The sequence below is a fragment of the Mauremys mutica genome, chromosome 3, assembly GCF_020497125.1.
Source record: "Mauremys mutica isolate MM-2020 ecotype Southern chromosome 3, ASM2049712v1, whole genome shotgun sequence".
Taxonomy (NCBI): Eukaryota; Metazoa; Chordata; order Testudines; family Geoemydidae; genus Mauremys; species Mauremys mutica.
Window position 1 is genome coordinate 38,807,965 of NC_059074.1, and position 22,916 is coordinate 38,830,880.

Here is a 22,916-nt window from a genome sequence, read left to right on the forward strand (position 1 = left end):
CTTATTTATTCCATGGTCCAAACTTTAATTTTGTAAAGTGATCTTAAAGTGCCAGCAATAGGGTGGTATGGTATGAAAAAGGTTTCCTACAGTATTTTTTGATTGTTATTTCCTCAATATCTGGGTCAACTTTTCCAGGGCAGGGGAAAAAAACAGCAGAGAGTTAAATACTCTATTTTCCACTTACAAACACTGATGTCTAAGTTTCAGAAGGCAGAATCTTCCTTTAATCAGCTGTTTTATGTTTTGATATCCATGGAGGAATCTTTATTTACTTGTTCTTTTGAAATTCTTTGGAAAAGAAACACTTCACTGGAGACACCAGAAAAGTCTTGGAATAGGCAAGTAGGTATCTGGGTATTTGTCTGTATCCTTACTTGGGCTACTAGGCCATTCATTCTTGTCCCCCATGTGTGTGTGTACTCTCTAGAGCTTTGCTCAAGTTACACTTTTTGGTCCCCTTATTGACAGCTGAGTGAGAAACACCACACCTTCTGCTGGCTGCTGCTGGGTTTTTTTGATCCCCAGGGAAGTCAACTGATGAGTAAGACTAAGCCCCACCTGCCTGTCTTTCCATTTGTCTCACAACTACAGCACCTCACTTCCACCCGGTAATGTTAGGACAAGCCTCCCTCCTGAAACTGGACAGCTAGCTGATCTCTTAGCCAGGAAGTGCATGTTCCCATCATGCTACCACCCTCCTAACATTACTGCAGCTAGCCTTTTAGGGAGTGAGCCCTCTACCAACTTCCAAGCCAAAAGCCTGTGTTTGATATCTCTTTGCCAGAACTTGTCCTGACTCCCAAGGTAAGTCAGAAGCTGTTTTGCTGGGAGGGGCTGATTACGGGTGAAAAGAAGCTGGAAAGACTACTTGTTTTGAAGTGGATGGCACGCAGGGACAGCGAGAATTGTGAGTGAGGGAGAAGTAAGAAGAGAGATTTGTTGGGGGGAAAGAGATATACGAGATGTGATGAGAAGGAGTGGGAAGGAGCAAGAAGTTTCTGTACAAGAAATTAGGGCAGAAGACAAGTGGATGGAGGGAGAGAAGAGAATGCCTGGGAAAAAAGAAAGGCCAAGCCATGCATTGAGGGGATGAGACATGCAGATAGGGAGGAAAATGTGGAGTGAAGGAGTAGAAAGACATAGTAAATTAAGTTAAACAACTGACAAATCACACCTAAATAGTGTGTGGTACATAATGAGATGTGTCAATACACACATCCCTTATACTTGAAGGAGAAATTGGGAATTTAGGAAAAATATTTACCTGCTCCTAGTACAATTCATGTCCTTTTCTGGATACTACTAACCATTCAGCCAGCAATGATTTATCCCTGGCTGATACAGGTACTTCTGAAGAACAATTGTGTGTATTTTCAATATACCAGATTTCACCTCTATTTTCAAAAGGTTTTCCTAGGAATCTACATGCTCACAAAGGCTTTAACTCTTCCCCCCTCTTCTCCACAACCCTCCACCACCACACATACACACACACATACTCCCCGAAATCATAAATTATTATTTTGTGGACTGGTCAAAATATTCTAGATTTGCCAGTCTAGTCTGAGTCAGAAACAGAAACGGTTTAAAAAAAGGCATTCAATTTCAATTACACAGTCAAATATAAATGGTCTCAACAGATCTTCATCTTCAGTATAATGCTAGGGTGGTCCCCGGGGAAAAATGTGAAAAGCCTAACAAGGCTACTGCATTCTGAGTACATGTGGCTTAAGAAGTCAGCCCAAGAACTATGTCTGGCTTCCCTGAATGTGGGAATAATTAATAGGAACCTAAGAGAAGTAGATGAGATACTGAGAAGGAGAGTGCACATGCCTGTATACATGAAAAATGAAAGGGATCAAAATCCATGAACACTGGGGAGGATTTAACGATAATGTATCATGGTTTAGGAGTAAATAGAAATGGAGTAGGAATAATAGTAGCAGAAACCTTACAAGATAAAGTAATGGACATCCAAAGGAAGAGTGACTGGCTGACAAAAGGCTGGAGTAGTACCTAGCAGAGACCAACTATTTAATGTTATATATGGATATGTGCTGCAAGATGAGGAGAAATTCCAGATACTTCTGGACCAAGTGAAATGTGAAGTACTACAATCTGAATGCCTGATTTTCGGAATGGATCTCAATGGACATGACAACTGTCAAGGAAGCAGAGGCTTTGAATCCAGAAATGAAGCTGGTGCTGATATCAGATTTAGGCAGAGCAAGTGGCTTGAATGTTGCCAAGACATATTTTGTACAGAAAGAGGAGCACTTAATTACATACAAGAGTGGTGCCAGTAGGTCCCAGATAAACTACTTCCTCACAAGAAAATTAAATCTAAAAAACACAAGAGACTGTGAAGTGATTCCAGTTGAGCAGATTGTGGAGCAACAGAGATTGCCTATAATGGACTTCTGGATGAAAAGGCAGGAGATGGGACACTATATGGGGTGGGCTCTGAGTTACTACAGAGAATCCTTTCCCAGGTATCTGCCTGGTGGGTCTTGCCCACATACTTGGGGTCTAACTGATATTTGGGATCAGGAAGGAATTTCCTCCCCAGTCAGATTGGCAGAGACCCTTGAGGGTTTTCGCCTTCCTCTGCAGCATGGGGCGTGAGTCACTTGCAGGTTTAAACTAATGTAAATAATGAATTATCTGTAACTTGAAGTTTTTAAACCAGAATTTGAGGATTTAAGTAACTCAACCAGAGGTTAGGGGTCTATTTCAGGTGAGGATGGGTGAGATTCTGTGGTCTGCAATGTGCAGGAGGTCAGACTAGATGGTCACAATGAGTCTGTGAGTCTATAAGGCTAATGGGGGACAACAGATGAGTTGTAGAACAATAGATAAAAAGATAGAGGTTCATGGACAGGGAAATTAGTATCAGATTTAAGTATGAGGTTTTACAAAGGGTTGGACAATGACTAAACCAACCGTGATGACGCCAGTGAGGCCTGGGGGAAAATATCCAAACACATTACAGAAATAGAAAAAACTGCCTGTGGCCAAAGAGAAGGAGGGAAATGTCATGGCAAAGAGACATGGTGGTGGTTCAGCCATGTGCAGAAGGCAATAAAGAAGTAAAAGTTTAAGAAATAGCAGAAAGAACGAATGGTGGAAAATTACGAGTAATACAAGCTGCCAAAGAAAAAGATGAAAATAGCTGTTGCAGAAGCACATAGAGCCTTATATCCCAGACTATTTATGAAGGAGGGGGAAAAAGGAATATACAGATTAGTCAAGATCAGGCAAAAAAGCATTGATGACTTGGAAGCTATGATTTGTGTCAAAGATAAAATGGAACAGTACAGGTGGAAAATGGCAAAATCATTAGGAGATGGCACTGGTTTTAGGAGAAATTGCTCAATTAAAACAATCCAAGGAAACTATTGAGGAAAGTGTGCTCAAGCAATAACCTCACAAGACCTATTATCGTCGCCTCCAAATTGGAAAAATCCCTGAGTAGAGAAAGAGCACCTTGGTCTCTATTTTCAAGCAGAAAGGGGATGTGTCAATATGTAATTACCAACTCATCACGTTTATGAGTCACACAATGAGCTGGTTGGAAAGAATGATCAAATTATCACTAAAACTTGAGCACCAAGTAAGTGACAACCAATTTGGGTTTATGCCAAGAAGGTCAACACTGGATACTGTGTGTGCAGCCCAAATATTGCAGGATAAGTACAGGGAAAAACACAAGCAATTGAACAGATAGAAGGCATAGGCCAAAGTTCCTGGAGAATTTATATAGCGGTGCCTGCAGTTGCACAATCTTCTGGAGACATATGTTCAGACTATCATTGACACACAGGAGGGTAGCACAATAGTGAAAAGCAGCTTCAGCTACAGTAAGCCATTCATTGTGAGGGTAGGTCTGCATCAAGGCCAGTCCTAAATCCATTTCTACTTGTGCTTGTAATGAACACCTTGACACAGGATATTGGGGTGAGGCTCCATGGAGTATGTTTTTTGCCAATGACATTATAGTGTGCTGCAAAGATAAAGGCAAAGTGGAAAGAGACTTAGAGCAATGGAAGATAGCATTGGAAGAAAATGGTTTACAAATCAGCCAACAAAAGATGGAATGTGTGTAAAGTTTCACTGAGAAGGACAATGAAAAGCCAGTAACACTAGATGATATAGAGTTAATGTCTGTGCAGCAATTTAAATACTTTGGTTCAGTAATGAGCCATGACGAAACTGTCAGAAGTTGCAGATGTTAGAAGTTGCATGAAGAGCACTTAACATAAATGGAGGGAGTTGATGGGAATTTTCTGTGACAAGAATATGCCAAATAAACTAAAAAACAAATTATTTAAGATCATGATTAGACCAGCCATGATGTGTGGATTGGAATGCTGTCCAATGAGGAAGAAAGAACACCCACTGCACACTGCCAAAATGAGAATGCTCAGGTGGACACTGGGTAAGACAAGAGCTAACAGGCTATGCAATGATATGGTATAAGACATGATGCCGATGCCCCTGTCCTGGAAATGTTGAGGAAATATTGACTAAGATAGCAGGTCATATAAGATGATGAAACACATAATATGGTGATCAAAGAGTCAAGATGTGGTAGTCGTGAGACTAAGACCATGAGGAAAACCCAGAAAAAGGTGGTTCGGGATTCCAAAGGAGGACACTAAGAAGGTCGGTCTCATCTTGGAAGACACATTTGACAGGAACACTTGGAGATGAAGAACAAGAGCTGTCAATCCCAATTACAGCACAAGGCAAAGATGAAGTAGTCATAGATAAATGCTCAAACTGTATTTATTTCTATATTGTCCTCAGGTCTGCTAAGTGCCTTCCAGATATATAATAGCCACCTTACCTGTAATAAGACCCTACAATCTAAATGTAGAGGAAACTGTTCCTTTACCTATAAAGCCCACCCCTGAACTCCCGCAAGGCTCATTCTTCTACTTCATATTGTACTACACCCACATGAAGCCATTGCAGGAGTTAATAAGACAACATGGGCTGAAATACCATCAATATGCAGACAACATATTATATATCTCCTCTACATCAAACACAAATAGCACCATCTCCCAGCTTTCTCAATGCCTAACTGCAGCACCTAGATGAACAGCAGGTGGAAGGTTGTAAGAGAGGGAAGCACTTTGAAAAACCTGCTCTCAGTAGTGGTGTATGCCATAGAAAGGGCATCTGCCCTTTGAGTGTTAATAAGTTCAGAGCCTGGGATCTTTTGGACTATTGGATACCCACTTTCCATCTTCAACTGGCCAGAACACTATGCTTATTGGACACAGACATGGGCACAGCAATCCACACATTAATGATCTCCATGTTGACTGCTAAGTTGCAACTCATCATGCCAAGAAAGAAGCCACTCACTCTGAAAATGGCTCAGCAATACAAATCACAACAGCCCACCTGCTCGGCAACACAAGTGCTGTTAACAAATCAAACAGTGACACCCATTGGATACATTCCAGTTCAAGGTCTCTGTCCTTTCATTCAAAACATTCAACGGGCCTAGTCTACTATGAGAGAGTATCTTTCCATATCTGATCTCTCAAAAAGATATGTTTAATTATTCAGATCAGTAGCATTTGCATGGACATTGTAAGGGACCATTCTTCCATCCATAAGTCTCTGTTGTGTTGCCCATGCACACAATATCATTGCATGTTATGACTTAGATGGTTTGTAGCATTTAAGATTCTATTCTCCCTATATAATTTAGCAAATCAATAAAGTCTAATGAGAAAAGCATATTAAAATTGTAGCATCCCAAAGTTGAGACAGCATTAACCATGTTTGCATGGCAAATGTAGTTTCCTTAGGCTCCTTTTTCCCTTAGAATCTTATAGAAGCTGTAGAAAAAATGACATGTAAAAGAATAAACAATTAAGTACAATGTGTGATGGAATTTTGTTTCTTTTTTCCTGGAGTATAAATTAATAGTATAATAGGAACTGAAAAACACATAACTTGAAATCAGGCAGAAAAAGCAAGGTGAAATTCTGGCAATTCTTATAGGCAACAATAATTGTTTGTATATGTTGCTAGCAAGTGATAAACTCAGAAAAATAGATGTTTAAATTTCAACATCTTGGTAAGGAAGTAGATATTATTGTGCCTGTAGCATGCATATACATACACAATTCAAAATATAGTAAAAAATTGGAACCTTAAAGATACTGTCATAACAGACCTAATCAACCACAATCATACTGTGGTCACCCTTGTCCTGCCTCTTCTTCCACCTTACCCTCATTAGTTTTTACTCATAATTAATCTATATTTTTTCTACATAGGTACTCATGTGGACTTCACCACAATGTATCCCCAGTACTGAAAAACAGAAATAAACTCTTTTTTTCCTCCCCTCCCTGCATGTGGTGGGGGAAAAAAAGCTTGATTACAGTTTTTTTGTTTGTACTTGTTTAAGACTGTGTGCAGGTGAGTGAGTGAAAAAGTTATGGAGTGAAAAAGTCTGATCACCAAAACACCAGGAAAATGGTGGGATGGTGGAATGGGCAATGAAATATAATACAAATAGGATATTGACAACTCTGTTCATTTATTGACTAAAGATACCCATCATATCATGCAAGGCCCCCTAAAATATACACGTTAAAATATTTAAAATATAAGGTCAAATTAACATAATATTAGCAGAAATGACATGAAAAATAATTTCACACATCAAAGAAAGGCCCAGACTCAACTGCAACTAATTCCTCATAGAAATTCCCCAAGTAAACACACAGATGTTGCAAGTGTCCAGAAGCTTTAAAACAACAACAGCTCTGTTAGACTGAAAATTCCTTGCATGGAATCACATGATATTTCAATCTTGTCATTGTCAGCTGAACTTCCTAGTTTACCGCAGCTGCCTGAAAGCAGTATGAAGACATATATGTTCTCTAAGATATGCAGAGATCAAACCATGAAGAGATTTACAAGGTAAAATCAGATTGCCCCTACAATGCCCTCATCTTTCTCCCTTACAGTATCAACACAACACAACTGCTGCTAAGGGTACGTCTACACTACGGGATTATTCCGAATTTACATAAACCGGTTTAACAAAACAGATTGTATAAAATCGAGTGTGCGCGGCCACACTAAACACATTAAATCGGTGGTGTGCGTCCACGGTCCGAGGCTAGCATCGATTTCTGGAGCATTGCACTGTGGGTAGCTATTCCGTAGCTATCCCATAGTTCCCGCAGCCTCCCCCGCCCCTTGGAATTTCCGGGTTGAGATCCCAGTGCCTGATGCGGCAAAATCATTGTCGCGGGTGGTTCTGGGTAAATGTCGTCAGTCACTCCTTCCGCTGGGAAAGCAACGGCAGACAAGCATTTCGTGCCTTTTTTCCCTGGATTGCCCTGGCAGATGCCATAGCATGGCAATCATGGAGCCTGTTTAGCCTTTTGTGACTGTCACCGTATGTGTACTAGATGCCGCTCACAGAGGCGATTCAGCAGCGCTACACAGCAGCATGCTTTTGCTTTTGCATGATAGCAGAGATGGTTACCAGCCATATTGTATCATCTACCATACCATAAATTGGTAATAAGATGATCGTGGCTACCAGTCCTTTTGCACTGCTCCATCTGTTGCTGTCATAAGTGCCCCTGGCTGCTCTTAGCCAGGGGTGCAAAAGCCAAAATTGGGAATGACTCCCTGAGTCAATCCCTCCTTTTTGGTATCTACAAATAGAATCAGTCCTGCCTAGAATATGGGCAAGTGTACTAGAGAACCACTGTATCAGAGAACCAGAGAGCACAGCTGCTCTGTGTCAGATCCTGCAGAAATTATGAGCTGTATGCTATTCACAGGGGGTGCTCCTGCACCAACCCCACCTGTTGATTCCGTTCTTCCCCCAGCCTTCCTGGGCTACCGTAGCATTGTCCCCCCACTTGTGTGATGAAGTAATAAAGAATGCAGGAATAAGACACAGTGACTTGTTAGTGAGATATGAGTGGAAGGCAGCCTCCAGCTGCTATGATAGTCCAGACAGGACAGTAAGGAGTGTGTAGGAGAGGAGCCCAGCATCCCTCTGCTAGTCCAGGGGCAATTGAATCTTTTCTTTACACATGAAGGGTGGGGGCTGATGGAGCTCAGCCCCCTGTTGCTATGATGACGATGGTTATCAGCCATACTGTACCATCTACCAGGAAAAATTAGGGCCAGGCACCCTTGATTGACCTTACTGATGCTAGTCAGCATGGTTACCAGTCCTTTTGCACTGCCCCATGTGCCAATAGCCTGATGATGAGGACGGATACCAGTCGTTTTGTACCATCAGCCATCCATAGCGTGGGGGGAGCAAGGATGTTGGTGTTGAGTGCTGCACCATCGCGTCTATCTGCAGCATTCAGTAAAGATAGGGTGACATGTAAAAGAGTCAAGAGAGGATTGTTTTCCCTTTCACTTCTGGGGGTGGGTGGGGGTGTGCATAAATTGCATAGCTATGCCCTGACCCACCGCGGACACTGTTTTTGACCCTAGAAGCATTTGGAGCTCAGCCAAGAATGCAAATGCTTTTCAGAGACTGCAGGAACTGTGGGATAGCTTGAGTCCTCCAGTCCATGAGCGTCCATTTGATTCTTTGGCTTTCCGTTACGCTTGTCACGCAGCAGTGCGCTGAGTCCCTGCTATGGCATCTGTCTGGAGATATTTAAAAAATGATTTTGAGCACTGATAGAACAGATTTGCCTGCCCTTACAGCGATCACGTCCGCATGGTCCATGCGGGAGCTCTTTCTTTATTTTGATTTTTAACTGCATCACCACCCGTGCTGATCGGAGCTCCACGCTGGGCAAACAGGAAATAGGAAAAGCCCCGCAAACTTTTGAATGTCTACCTGGCCACTGCATCCGAGTTCAGATTGCTGTCCAGAGCGGTCAGTGGTGCACTGTGGGATACCGCCCGGAGGCCAATACCGTCGATCTGCGGCCACACTAACCCCAATCCGATATGGTAATACCGATATTAGCGCTACTCCTCTCGTTAGGGAGGAGTACAGAAACCAGTTTAAAGAGCCCTTTATACCGATATAAAGGGCCTCTTAGTGTGGACGGGTGTGGCGTTAAATCGGTTTTACGCTCCTAAAACCGGTTTAAACGCGTAGTGTAGACCAGGCCTAAGATAGGAGAGGCCTTTTCCTTTCCTGTGCACACAAAGTGCCTTTCACACCTACAGGTTTACCTATGATTTAACTAGGGCAATCTGTGGGAATTTCAACTTCTTCAACACAAAGTTGCCCACTTTACATCTGTGCTCCACCTTTTACAATGACCATCTGTCCACTTCCAGATCAGTTTCAAAGTCCTGGTTCTTATCTTTAAGTTCCAAATGTTATCAAAGCCTGTCTCTCTCGATCTGTACCCTACAATGGCAGATCTGAAGAAAGATGGCACTGAAGCTGAAGGTCCTCTGGATGAAATTACGGGGTCTCCAGGCAGAGAATCCTGAGTGGAGGACCCTCTGAATGTGGTATTAAATTTCATCAAAAATCCAGATGAGCCCAAATCTAAAGACTTTTAGAAAGTGATGCAAGACCTAACTTTTTGCACAGGTTTTATCCCAGTAATCAATCATGATAATGGCTGATCATATTTCCTTCTAGAAGGTAATCACTATTGGCTGGTTTCAGTCAAGAAATAGCCTGAAATGAGGAAGTTGAATAGAACTTAATTTAATTTAATATCCTTTGTGATAGAAGTAAGGCTTCCTAATTTATGTACAATATACTATTGAGACTGGCACATTAAAAATGCTTAGTTATACAAGATACCATGCATTTGCAACTACATATTATATTTTATTGTGACCACAAATTGCATATAAACTAATTAGTGCTAGGTGCCTTACCAATAACTACTGTAGCATTTTACAGTTAGAACTGCAGCATTTCATGCCACTCAGTGAAGTGAAAGTTATTCACAAGGTGATCATTTTGGCAGAGGCATGTCTCAACAAACCAATCACAATGTGACATGCTTTTCACTTCACTGAGTGGTATCCTATATGTCACCTTGCACATTTTTATAAACAAGTCACATTCACGTACAATAGTCTGGGACAATTACACAAGAGAAAACATTTCTAACTACTATTAGCAATTTGTATTGGATTATTCTTGGATGGCATTAACTGTCCAAAACTTAAAAAAAAAAAATCTCAGGTGAGTCTGATAGATGTGGACACGATCTTCAATTAGCATAACTGCAAGGATAAATTCATCACAAACCCCAAGCTAAGATAAAAGTGTTATGTGAACCTGCTGAGGAGTTTTAGGATGGACAGAGGGGCTTTGCTGAGCATTGTTTTAAGTAAAGTATGTGTGTGAAGGGAAAGAGGGAGAACAGAACAGAAACAGAGAATGGGGTTGGAGCAAAAAGGCAAGAAAGCCATGCAGCAGGCAGTGAGCTTGGTGTACGACTCTGGAAAAAAGCTAGAGATTTCAGGGGCTGGTATTGGCTAAAGATGCTTGGAACTGTAAGCTAAGAAACTACTATTTTGTTTCTGGTTCCTCTTCAGTTTGGAGAAGCAGGAACTTGTACATTCCTTGTGAACAAACAAGACTGCATGAATGAAAATACCAGGCTCCATTGCCAATTTATACCCCAACTGGGACATTCTGAGGGCTCTGAACTAAAACTAGCCATTCAAGTGGAAAGGGGGAAAGAATGTGTGTGTATGTTGTTGAAGTATAATCCATTTCCTGCTGTAGAGACTCTACAGGGAATCATAAACTCACATAATGTCCCCAAATGTTAAATTTTATGTTTAGCTGAAAAGATGTGTAAAACCAGAGGTAAACTGAGGCCTGGTCTACAAAAGAAAATTAGGTTGGTTTAATTACATTGGTCAGGGATGTGAAAAATCCACACCCCTGAGCAGTGTTACTAAGTTGAGCTAAGTCCCCATGTAGACAGTGCTGCCGCCTCTCGGGGAGGTGGATAACACCAATGGGAGATCCCCTCCGATTAGCATAGCTAGTGTCTACACTGAAGCACTGCAGCAGCACCACTATACCATTTTAAATGAAGACAAGCCCTGAGAGTTCACTATTGACTAAGTCTCTGAGGAGGCTGTCATGCATACTTTATCTTGTACTGTATTGGAACCCCCAATACAGTACAAGAAACTTCTTGTGCTCATTAAATGTGGTACACCTACACTTGTTTCCAGAGGAACACAACATAACTACCCTTTCTTGCAAATCTACCACTTTGGGAACTTGTCCACATTCCACTGTATACTTTTCCTTGCTAGGTTCTTCCTTATACGGCACATATGCATAGCCGTCCCGTTATGCATAAAGAAATCTTACCTGGTGATACAGAAGTGGACCTCTGCATGGCCAGAGTGCATGACAGAGCTAAAAGTTCTAAGAGAGTTAGCACTCAGACTGCACTGGGAAAAGAAAGTGTAGCATATGTGCAAGCACACATTTTTAGGTTCCAGGTTTGCCTGGAAAAGTTTACTGTGAAGGAAGTGACTTTCAAGTGCTGTCCCAGCCTGTGCTGCTCTTGAACAAATAAAGGAGAGATTCTGGGGAAATGAGTGATGTAGTATACTCTCTTTTCAAAGTGCTCTCAGTGGGAACAGAACACTTTCTTCAGTTAATAACCTAACTAACCATCTTTCCGGTGGTGAAATGCTGCATTCTCAGTATTTATATGCCAGTCCCTATTCTACTTACAATGTTACACTTACTAGAGTAGTGGAGTTGGAAAGGAACCTATGGCGGAATAAAATATTATTTTACACACACACACACAGTTTCATTCTTTACATATGATAGAATATCTATTTGGGAACACATACACATATATAGTTGCAAGCAAAATAGATATAGAAGTACTTACGTTTGTACTGTGATCACTTCCACTAATGCAGATGACATCTTGCTTTTGAATTGTTAGTACCTCTTTTGTAAGCTTCAGTTGGATGTCATAGGCATTTTCAGACTCTTCATCATATAACAATGCAATACCTGTTTTAGTCTGTGGAAACAAAGTACAAAAATACAAATAAAACAGTTTAAGTACAGGAGCATTTTATGTTAATAAACAATAAAAGGTCTTTACATTTCAATAGGTTTTGCACAAAAATGCACATTGATTGAAACAAGAAGTGAAAGATCAGCTTGTTTTCTGAGGTTTTAAATTGATTCAAATATTCATTCAAAGACCTATTTACACTTATCTGGCAGTGGAAAGAGGTCTTAAAGTGGGTGTAAGTATAATTCATTCCCACTTTAAGACCTCTTTCCACTGCCAGGAGGAGAAGTGTGTTCAGTGAGGTGTTCTGTTTTGGAAGGATTTTTTGTTTGTTTGCTTGCTTTAAATATACATGCTGCGATGTGTTTTCATTAGAGAAGGCCAGGTTTAAAGAAACTCACATTGCACTTTGAGTGGACAGTGGTGAGGTTTGTGATGGTCTTTCATTCCTGGGGGAGTTCACTCGAGAGTCTCAGATTGGCCTCAGACTGATCCTCAAGAAAGTTCAGTCTCTGGCACAGACAAGCTTTACCTTTACTGTCCAGAGTTCCATTGTGCAGAGGATTAACATTTTACATCCCAATTTCATATATACACAAACATACACATTATATATTTCAATTTGTAAAGGTCAAACTAGATGTCTATTTCTGAAGTTACATAAGACTTAAATGTTATGTATCACAGTGAATGGAAGTATATCATCAGAATACTAAATGGTAAGCTACACTGAATAACTGAGATATGCTGGTTTAACTAGTAAAAGCCATCAAAATATAGCTAGAGCCAAAATAAAAAGTATTTTTCCAAGTTTTCTGTATAAGATTATGTGCAGAATACATTACATAAGATAAAAAGCAATGTGACATAATGCCACCTGAAATGTCTAAATACATTAACAACAGAAAAATTAACGTTTTCACATTTTTGGTCCTCCCATTTGTCTCCAGTGTGAGAGATTTGGTTTAATAATGTTTCCAGAATTAGGACCAAAATATCTAATTGGTAATGTCAATGAATTAGAACATTTTCAGAAGATAATGAGCTTTAGACAAATGATTCTATTTGCATTCTATATAGCAGAGAAAAACCAAAACATCTATTTTCAAAGCAGAAATGAGTGATTGTATTTGAGTTACAACATTTATCAGTCTAGAAATTATTAATTTGCCTTTTACAGTGGTATCAAAATGCTGTGATTGTTTTTATTCCTACTATACCGAACAGTTGAAGTACACATATTCACACTGTCTGATAGATGCTGGTGCAGTAGAACATCTGTACTATTCACAAGGGAAAACATTTTCATGTCCACCATGAGTCATATTTTCCCTGATTTACAAGTCTTTTTAAGTCCATGATTTGGCATTTTGATTTTTTTTTCTTTGAGTGATTTACATGCTAGCACAATTAAGGATCCTGTCACAACTGTGGAAAATGAATTAATTAATTAGTGCTCTATTGACTTTACAGGAGCAGATTGTAAACATCATTTTGGAGGTTGGTAGATTTTAAAGCCAAGTGAGAGCAACTATAATCATGTAGTCTGACCTCTTGCATAAAACAGATCAGAGCATTTAATTTAATGATTCCTGTAGTGGAGGAAATTATTGTACCCTGATATGTAATGACCAATATTAAGCCCAATAATTTGGGATCCAATTTCAGCATTTCCTTTAAAATTTCACATGCTTTTTCCTATCTGATTTTTGTGTTTTATATTATATTAAAAAGAAGTAAGCCCTTGGCATTCAATGCTCATTCCTCAAAAGTTTTATAACAAACTGAAGGTACATCAAATTTGGGATTTAAATTCTTTGATAATATTTTAATTTCTGTACCATTAAAGAGGATGTTCTTTGGTGATGGTTGGTGAAGGATTAGGCCTGGCCTACAATAGAAAATTAAGTTGGTTTAACTACACCTGAGTGGTATAGTTAAGCTAACCCAAGTCCCTGTGTAGACAGTCCCTGTGGTCAACAGAAGAATTGTTCCATCAACCTAGCCACCACCTCTCATTGGCATGGATTACCTACGCCAATGGGAGAACCCCTTCTGTCGGCATAGGTAGTGTCTACACTGAAGCGCTACAACTGCACATCTGCAGCAGCACAGCTGTGCCACAGTAGTGTTTAAATTGTAGACAAGCCCTCAGTGTCCATTAGGGAAGTCTGAAAGAAGCACAACGCTGTGTGAGAAGGATGTAATGGTTCTTTCACTTCCTAACATTCCAAAGTTTTCAGTACCTTGATATTATCAATACTGATAAGATGATTTACTAATTTTTTTTTGTAAGTGACTGTACAGGCATTACTGGTAAATAAAACTGATGCCCTATGCAATAGCAGATATTTTTAAAATGTGGAAGAATACATTTGTAAAATCACCTCACTCAAATTCTATTTTATTCATAAAATATCCCATTATTGTTATATTGGACCCTGATAGCCCATCATTGCTACTACTTGCACAGAAACACCATGAGAGAACAGAACTCTTTAGAACACCCTACATAACCTCAAGGGAGCAAATAATGGTGGCTAGTAATTGCTACATGTGTTTTATAGTAATCCAGTAAATATAACCCGAATTTCTATTTGTAATAGCTTATTCAGTAATGAATGGGATGTGTGGAGTAACTGATTGAATTCCTTAGCATTTTTCATCACATTGTTTCAACTGAAACTCTGAATGGAGCTCCTCTCTTCCTATTAGGACCCATTACTCACCACACTTTCCATCCAGCTCTTGATGTGATCTAAGGTGACATGCAACAATATCTTATTTGCTTGCCAAATCAATAAGATTAATCTAGATTTCTTTCAGCCCTTCAAGTTTGCTTTTTTAGATCATTATAAATGGTTGTGTATCAGAGTTCAGGCATTCGCCTGTTCACTCAGCGTGTTAATAGATGCCATAACTAAAGTAATTCTATATGCACCAGTCAGGATCTTGTTAGGACAAAGTGCCTTTTCGAACTAGGTTATTTTAATAGGGACTTAGTCTTTGCATGTACTGGCATATACTCCATGATAGCTATCCTAATGTTCATTGCATTTTTAGTGTAAAAACAAGTCTCTATTCAGAGTAGTACTGCCACCCCAGCAGCTGGCTCCAGAAAGGTCTGAGGCTCCTAGGCTATGAAGGAGAGGCTTCAGAGGGAGATGCATCTCCTCAACAATGATAACAATGAAGAATTAGGTATCATGAGATAGATTTCCAAAAGTATTTAGGTGTCTAAAGATACAGCTAGATGCTTAATGGGATTTCAAAATGCCTCGATGTCTGACTTCCATTGAAACCAAGTGCCTATGCACTTTTGAAAACCCCATCAGCTGCCTATGTAACCCACAAACTTCCTGGGTGTGGTGCTCTGTCCCCTCTAGTGTCACCAAGACCACTTAGAGATTAATGAGTCTGCGATAAAGCCTTAGCTAAGGGCCACATGTCTTTTAGCTCATGTAGTAGAGGCTCATGCACTAAGCTCCAGAGGTCCTAGGTTCGATTCTGATGATGACTGGGGTCTGTCAGTGTTACAAGTGGGGGCTTGTCTGGGATTTCAGTTGGGAAGTCTCTGAAGCTCTGGACGCGCTTCCTCAGCTATGGGAAGTATGTAACCTACACACCTCCTGGGTGTGGTGCACTGTCCCCTCTAGTGGCACCAAGACCACTTAGAGATGAATGAGTCTGTTCTGCAGCCTCTGCTAAGGGCTATGTGGCTTTAAGCTCATGCACTAAGCTCCTGAGGTCCCAGGTTCAATCCTGCCCGCCGACGACCAAGGTCTGTCAGTGTTACACCTAGTTGCCTCTTTAGGTGCTTTTGAACATCTAACTGGGTGACTACTGAGTAAACAGGTAGAGTTCATACCATGCTCCATATTGGGTATGGTCCAAAATTACCCCCTTTTGACCCAAGTGGTGTGTCAAAATTTGGGGCCCTGCAGATTGTTTCCATTAGGAGGAGAAATTGATGATAGAGTCACTTGTTTCTTTGGTACAATCCTGTTTAGTTACAAAGAACATGCAAAGCCATTTTCCTGAATACAGGAGGAACCAAAACAACAGGAGACCGTTTCTTTGCTCATAGCGCTAATCCACTTTCAGCCAGCACTTAGGTCAATGTAAGACAACTTATGTCGAACTAACTCTGTAAGCATCTACACTAAAATGTACCTCCCACCCATGTAACTTGCCCACTAATAACAGTTAATAACACCATCTCCACAAGAAGTGTAGTGCTTAGGTCAATATAGTTAGGTCGATCCAGTATCAGTGCAGATATTGTGTTGCTTACATTGACAGTTGCTGCCTTTCAGAAGCTGTCTCACAATGACCCACACTGACATAAGAATATAAAAGAGGTCATACTGGGTAGGACCAGAGGTTGATCTAGCCCAGTATCCTGTCTTACCACAGTGGCCAATGCCAGGTATCCCAGAGGGAATGAACAGAACAGTTAATCATCAAGTGATCCATCCCCTGTTGCCCATTCCCATCTTCTGACAAACAGCTTCTGACAGTTAAATTGGTGCAAGCACTCTTGGTGAGGACATGCACCGTTCTGGCCTGGTTAAGTCTGTCAGTCAGACCTTAAACATAGTTCACTCTTTTCTTTAAATAGAAAAGATAAAACTTTCCACCCAGAGGCTGCCCATTAGCAGTCTGCCATGAGTTTCCTTTACAAAGAAGTGAACAAAATCTACCACAGTCCATCATAATTTAGAGAGCTTCAGCTATCTTTTTACAAGTTTCAGCTTTGACCAGACTGCTCATGTCTTTGGTCAGCAGTTTTAGAGTTTTCCAGGCAAAGGCAGGATTTTTTAGTGAAAAATCCCCCTCAGATTCTCTGCTCGTGCTCCTTTTCAGTGTGTGTTTTCTTATGCAGGTAGGCTGTTATCAGCTTCCTTCATTACCCTCCCCCCCAAAATTTACCTATTAAAAAAACCTATTTACTCCACCTAAATATAAGCCCCTTCAAGCAGATTCAGAGTAAATAGTTAGGAAACAACTTAGCAACCACTCCTACAAATTCCACTGCATTCTGACTTTGGTTTTCTTCAGTTAGAAAAATAGATTCTATCAAATGAAAGCAAACTCCTTTTTTTCCCCCAAAATCACAAGATGAACCTGTACCAAAAAATGTACAGAAATATTTTTCTTCTATAACATTTTAGCCAAGAAAAATCTTATAGTAAAACTCTCCAATACAAAACATGTACATTACACTTTTGCATTTGCATTTACTTACATCTGTATTTTTAACATCTCAAATATTACATTGAATTAGGGGGTGTTTCTCAACCTTTTCAGGTTGGCAAATGAACCCTTATTCAAAACAAATATTTTTTGTTACCCCCTTACATTTACTGTAAAAGGAAGAATAGCAATGGTAACAATGATAAGCCTACATAATTTATTTGTGTGTTTGTTTCGAGAGCATGACAGAAAATACTGAACTCTGAAGGGTAGTGAGATGAGTGGGGAAGTGAGACTTTTCTTAGTTTTGAATTGTAATATGTTTTTTAATGCCTTGCATCCCCGACTGCCTTTCATGACCCATCCTGGGAAGTAATTAAGACCCAGGCAGACTGTGAAGAGCTACAAAAGGATCTCTCAAAACTGGGTGACTGGGCAACAAAATGCCAAATGAAATTCAGTGTTGATAAATGCAAAGTAATGCACCTGTAAAACCTAATCCCAACTATACATATAAAATGATGGGGTCTAAATTAGCTGTTACTACTCAAGAAAGAGTTCTTGGAGTCACTGTGAATAGTTCTCTGAAAACATCCACTCAATGCAGCGGCAGTCAAAAAAGCGAACAGAATGTTGGGAATCATTAAGAAAGGGAAGAAATACTCCTTTGCTAAAAGGATCCTCTCTTTGTTTCATACCTAAATTGTATATATTCCTGTAATTTGGTTTTAAACATCTATTCTATACAATCCCAGCTAATACTATGAGTTGCCATAAAATCTACAACCAGGTGGGTAGATTATTATGTTTCAATTAAAAAACAAAAACACCAACCTCAACCTTAAGAAATAAGACAGAAAATGTCATATTGCCTCTGCATAAATCCATGGTACGCCCACATCTTGCATACTTTGTGCAGATATGGTTGACCTGTCTCATAAGAGATATATTAGAATTGGAAAAGGTTCAGAAAAGGGCAACAAAAATGATTAGGGGTATGGAACAGCTTCCATAAGAGGAGAGATTAATAAGATTGGGACTTTTCAGCTTGAAAAAGAGACAAATAAGGGGGGGGATATGATAGAGGTCTATAAAATCATGACTGGTGTGGAGAAAGTAAATAAGGAAGTGTTATTTACTCTTTCTCCTAACACAAAAACTAGGAGTCACCAAATGAAATTAATAGGCAGCAGATTTAAAACAAACAAAAGGAAGTATTTCTTCACACAACGCACAGTCAACCTGTGGAATGCCTTGCCAGAGGATGTTGTGAAGGCCAAGACTATAACAGGGTTCAAAAAAGAACTAGATAAATTCATAGAGGATAGGTCCATCAATGGCTATTGGCCAGGATGGACAGGGATGGTGTCCCTAGCCTCTGTTTGCCAGAAGCTGGGAACGGGCAACAAGGAATGGAACACTTGATGATTACCAGTTCTGTTCATTCCCTCTGGGGCACCTGGCACTGGCCACTGTCAGAAGACAGGATACTGGGCTAGATGGACCTTTCGTCTGACCCAGTATGGCTGTTCTTATATTCTTATATTGAGAGTAGTGACCCACTGGTTGAAAAACACTGGACTACTGCACTGAGTGAAATCTAGTACAAGTGGATAAAGCCTGAGTAACTGGGCTCTGTGATATGGCTGGAAGTTAAATCTACCTTTCACTCCAGGCTGGGGACAGCGTAAAGGTCTGCAGCCTGTCTTGTACATCATGGCCACTATTCACACCAATTATGTGGAGTGCTATTGTCACTGGATATTTGTAAACGTCTATTCCATGGGCCTTCACCTGGCCCATGCCAACAAGCTTTTCTCTGAGGAACTTGTGTGCGGCTGCTGCTGCTGCTCCTGCTCCTCATAACCCCAGTGAGTGCTTTTTTGTAGTGCAGATCATTTGCTGTTCCTCTGCACCATGAATTTCACCCTTAATAAATATTTATATACTTGTTGTGTCAATGATACAGTTGTTGGAAATACATTTACAGATGAGATTCCCCAGTATAGGAAAAAGTCACTTCGCATCATACTTGCACTGTATTGCTCTCGTACTAAGGGATTTAAAGGTCACTTCAAAGTTCTTTTAATCACCAATAGCTATTTATTCTGCCTCAAATAGCAGATTATTATGAGTGACTAAAACTCTGAATTGGATTTTCTCACATGCAAGAGCAAAAGTCAATACCATCCTGGGATTTAGTATTATTATTAAAGTTGACTGCAGGACAACAATTCCATTTGTGGCAACTTCCAAGGTTTTGAAATTTGTTTTCATTCCACATTGGAATGAAAATAAAATCCTTCAAAGATTTTTTGGCAGAAACAAGAGAAAGAGTGAGTGTCTGTGTGTGACCAGACTGTGATGTGGGTTCAAGTCCCTGTTCTGCCTGATTCAGAGGAGTTTTCCATCCCAGATTAAGCAGAGCAGGAGCTTGAACCTCCATCCCAGACCAATGCCCTTGTAAGCAGGTGAATGGTCCCACTATTGTGGGAAATTTTCCTGGCTTCTATACTATCCCGGTGGAATTGGATGGTGAAAAGATCCAAGTCTCCACCTTAACTCCCTTGACCCAGATCTCTGCCTGACTTCAAGGTTTCCTTGTCTGCTCCTTCATGCAGCAGAGTCCTTGTAACCACAATAAGGCTGGGCTCAGGATCCCTAAGGGTTAAGTCTCCCTCTGTTCCAATGAACTCCATTGTGGCAGGTGGTAGTACAATACTCCCTTGTTAAAAGGATCCTGTCTTTGTGTCATACCTAAATTCTATATATTCCTGTAGTTTAGTGTTAAACTTCTATTCTATACAATCCCAGCTAATACTATGAGTTGCCATAAAATCTACAATCGGGTGGGTAGATCATTATTATGTTTCAATTAAAAAACAAAAACATCAACCTCAACCTCTCCATCCACATCTCATAGAATCATAGAATATCAGGGTTGGGAGGGACCTCAGGAGGTCATCTAGTCCAACCCCCTGCTCAAAGCAGGACCAATTCCCAACTAAATCAATCTGCCACCCCCACCGTAGACAAAAGAAACCGAGAACTGGAAAAAAAAATTCTAGAGTAAAAGAACCGAGTTAGAGCTGAGACATAAAAATACACTGTCCAACAAAATAAATGGTCAATGCAGTCTCACCAAAACCAAACTACAAATTCCCATTAATGAGCACAGAGCAAAAACATTATGTTATAGTTACATTATGAACAAAGCAGTCTGATTACTTGCTCATGAAAAAATATACTGCTATGTAAAGTAATATAGTTACTAAAATAATAATAATACAGGTGGTTATCAAATCAAATAAAGTCTGAAAAAAAATACTCTTGCATCTATCCGTCATTATATTCATCAAATGTAGGAATGTCAGAAGACTACAGAAGCAACTTGCACTTCAGTTGCATGTTCTATCAGATGAACCAAAGGAAAAGGTTTTTGCCCGTATTGAAGCTACAGAAATAAAGAAAGTAATTAAAAAATATGGTCAAGGACAAAGTGCGCTTTCTGTAGAATGTTTTATGACCAGGGGCGGCTCTAGCCATTTCACCGCCCCAAGCACGGCGGCACACAGTGGGGGGCGCTCTGCCGGTCGCCGGTCCCGCAGCTCCGGTGGACCTCCCGCAGGCTTGCCTGCGGATGCTCCACCGAAGCTGTGGGACCAGCGGACCCTCCGCAGGCACGCCTGCGGGAGGTCCACCGGAGCCGCCTGCCGCCCTCCCGGCGACTGGCAGAGCGCCCCCCGCGGCATGCCACCTCAAGCACGTGCTTGGCGTGCTGGGGCCTGGAGCCGCCCCTGTTTATGACGTCAAGAGAGAGCATCTCCCCAGTTTTCAGCCAAGTGGTTAAGTTACGGATTAAGAGCTCTCAATCAATAGAAAAGCAGTCTTTAAAAATATATATACCATAAAAAGGAAGAGATCAGGGTCTGCATGAATATTTTACTCTCTGAGGCATTGCACAAGGAAAATATAATGCCAAAATACTGGTGCACACTTTATGTGGGGTAATTATCATTTGACAAAGAAAATATATATAAACTGAATGTAGGTTGTGGAAACCTTAAAGACTGTCACAGCAGGGCAAGCTATCCATGCACAAAAGGCATAGAATGGACTATTTGAAACAATTCCTTGTGAGGTTTGACTGCAACTGTGGCCATTAAAAGTGAGCTATGTGAAAAAAATATTATACACAAGATGCCACTACTTCTGTTGGCTAACAAAACATTGTTATCAAATTTCAGAGCTGAGGGCAAGCATTCATTGCCTAGCAACTGTAACCATTATAAAAATGCAGACTCCCATGTAACTCCCTAATGTAGCATGGGGGTGTTTATTGTATTCACTATATTATTGCAGCTGACTATGAATTTGTGACTCATGTGATTCATGAAATATTACGTGATTCATGAAATATTTTAAGAGCAGTCAGATACCGTTAAAAAGTATGCACTGAATAAATTATTCAATGAAAAACTATGACATTTGTTGAATTTGACAAATACTATTTGACCAGCTTAAAACATTTTTTTTTAAAATCCCTATGTTGCAAGAGACTTAGTAAGACAGAACAGTACTCTGTTTGCAGGCTGCAATGCTCGCCTTACTTAGACTAGCTTTTAGATTTCAATAGCTTGTTTTATCTTAAACTCCCTTATATTCATAGTAAGTGTTATATATAACCAATTAGTTGCAAGGAAAAATAATAAATATTAAACATCAGTATTTCCAGTATTACACAAATATTATTTGCAATATAACCCTGCAGCCTGCTTTAATGAATGAGAAAGTAAATATCAAGTATTTAATAAAGCAGACCATGTAGCTATCCTTAGCTGAATCACTTATAAACAAATATTCCTTAATCTTCAATTCAGAAGATTTTACATGATCAAGAAAAGAGGGAGAACAATTAATATGGCTCTTATTTTTAAAGAAACTATATTTCTTCTGAGACTCCTTCACACATATTCATTATTTTTTTCGACCAAGAAATGGAGATGCAGTGTTGTATGTTTTGCACCTGGGCATAAAACAGTCAAGACATCACAAAGAACCCTGACAGCAATAGCAATTATGTGAGATGTGATTCATATCACTTAATTCCAATAAAAAAATAACTCAAACCAGGAGAAAGTAAGTGGCTGCCTGGTCAATATTATAAATCATAGTTTGTGATGGAAATGTTTCACTCTCTCATGGTGAGAAAGCAAACAAATACAAAGGCAACACAAAGTTAATTTCTGTCCAATAATGAAAAACAGCCAGTCTTAACTTTTGACAGTGGGTAATTTTCAATGTCACATAGCCAGAGTTTGCAGACCTGAGGCATATATAACCAAACTGACCTTATAGTGGTCTGACCTTTAGCTAAGATGTATTTGGAGTATGCACGTCTTCTCCGCTCAGGCATAATACCATATTTATAATCTTCTTGTAAGAGCAACATGCTTTTTTCCCCTCCTCCCTTTTTTAAACACAGCTTTGTTGTTGGCTACCAGGAGAGAGCGGTGGCTTGTGGTCCTTGGGTTTGATTCATCTCCTCTTTTCTCACCCATTTTGGGCAGGTTCAAAATCAGATTTTAAACTGTAAACCTTGACAGAAACGGGATACCATACTGCACCCTTTCTGAAATCTGCCATAGCATCCAGCAATGGTGGAGAAAACTTTAGTCTGATGCTTTTGTTAGCCAATTTAAAGGCAAT

At 40.1% G+C, this 22,916-nt stretch overlaps 1 protein-coding gene across 1 annotated transcript in view; it reads right to left on the minus strand.

The window, feature by feature from the left end:
• The window catches only part of SNTG2 (syntrophin gamma 2), a 475,088-nt gene that overhangs the window by 241,591 nt on the left and 210,581 nt on the right, over window positions 1-22,916 (minus strand). The window contains exon 2 of the mRNA XM_045008823.1: window positions 11,877-12,014. Coding sequence (XP_044864758.1) covers window positions 11,877-12,014 — 138 coding nt within the window. The remainder of the gene's footprint in view (window positions 1-11,876; window positions 12,015-22,916) is intronic.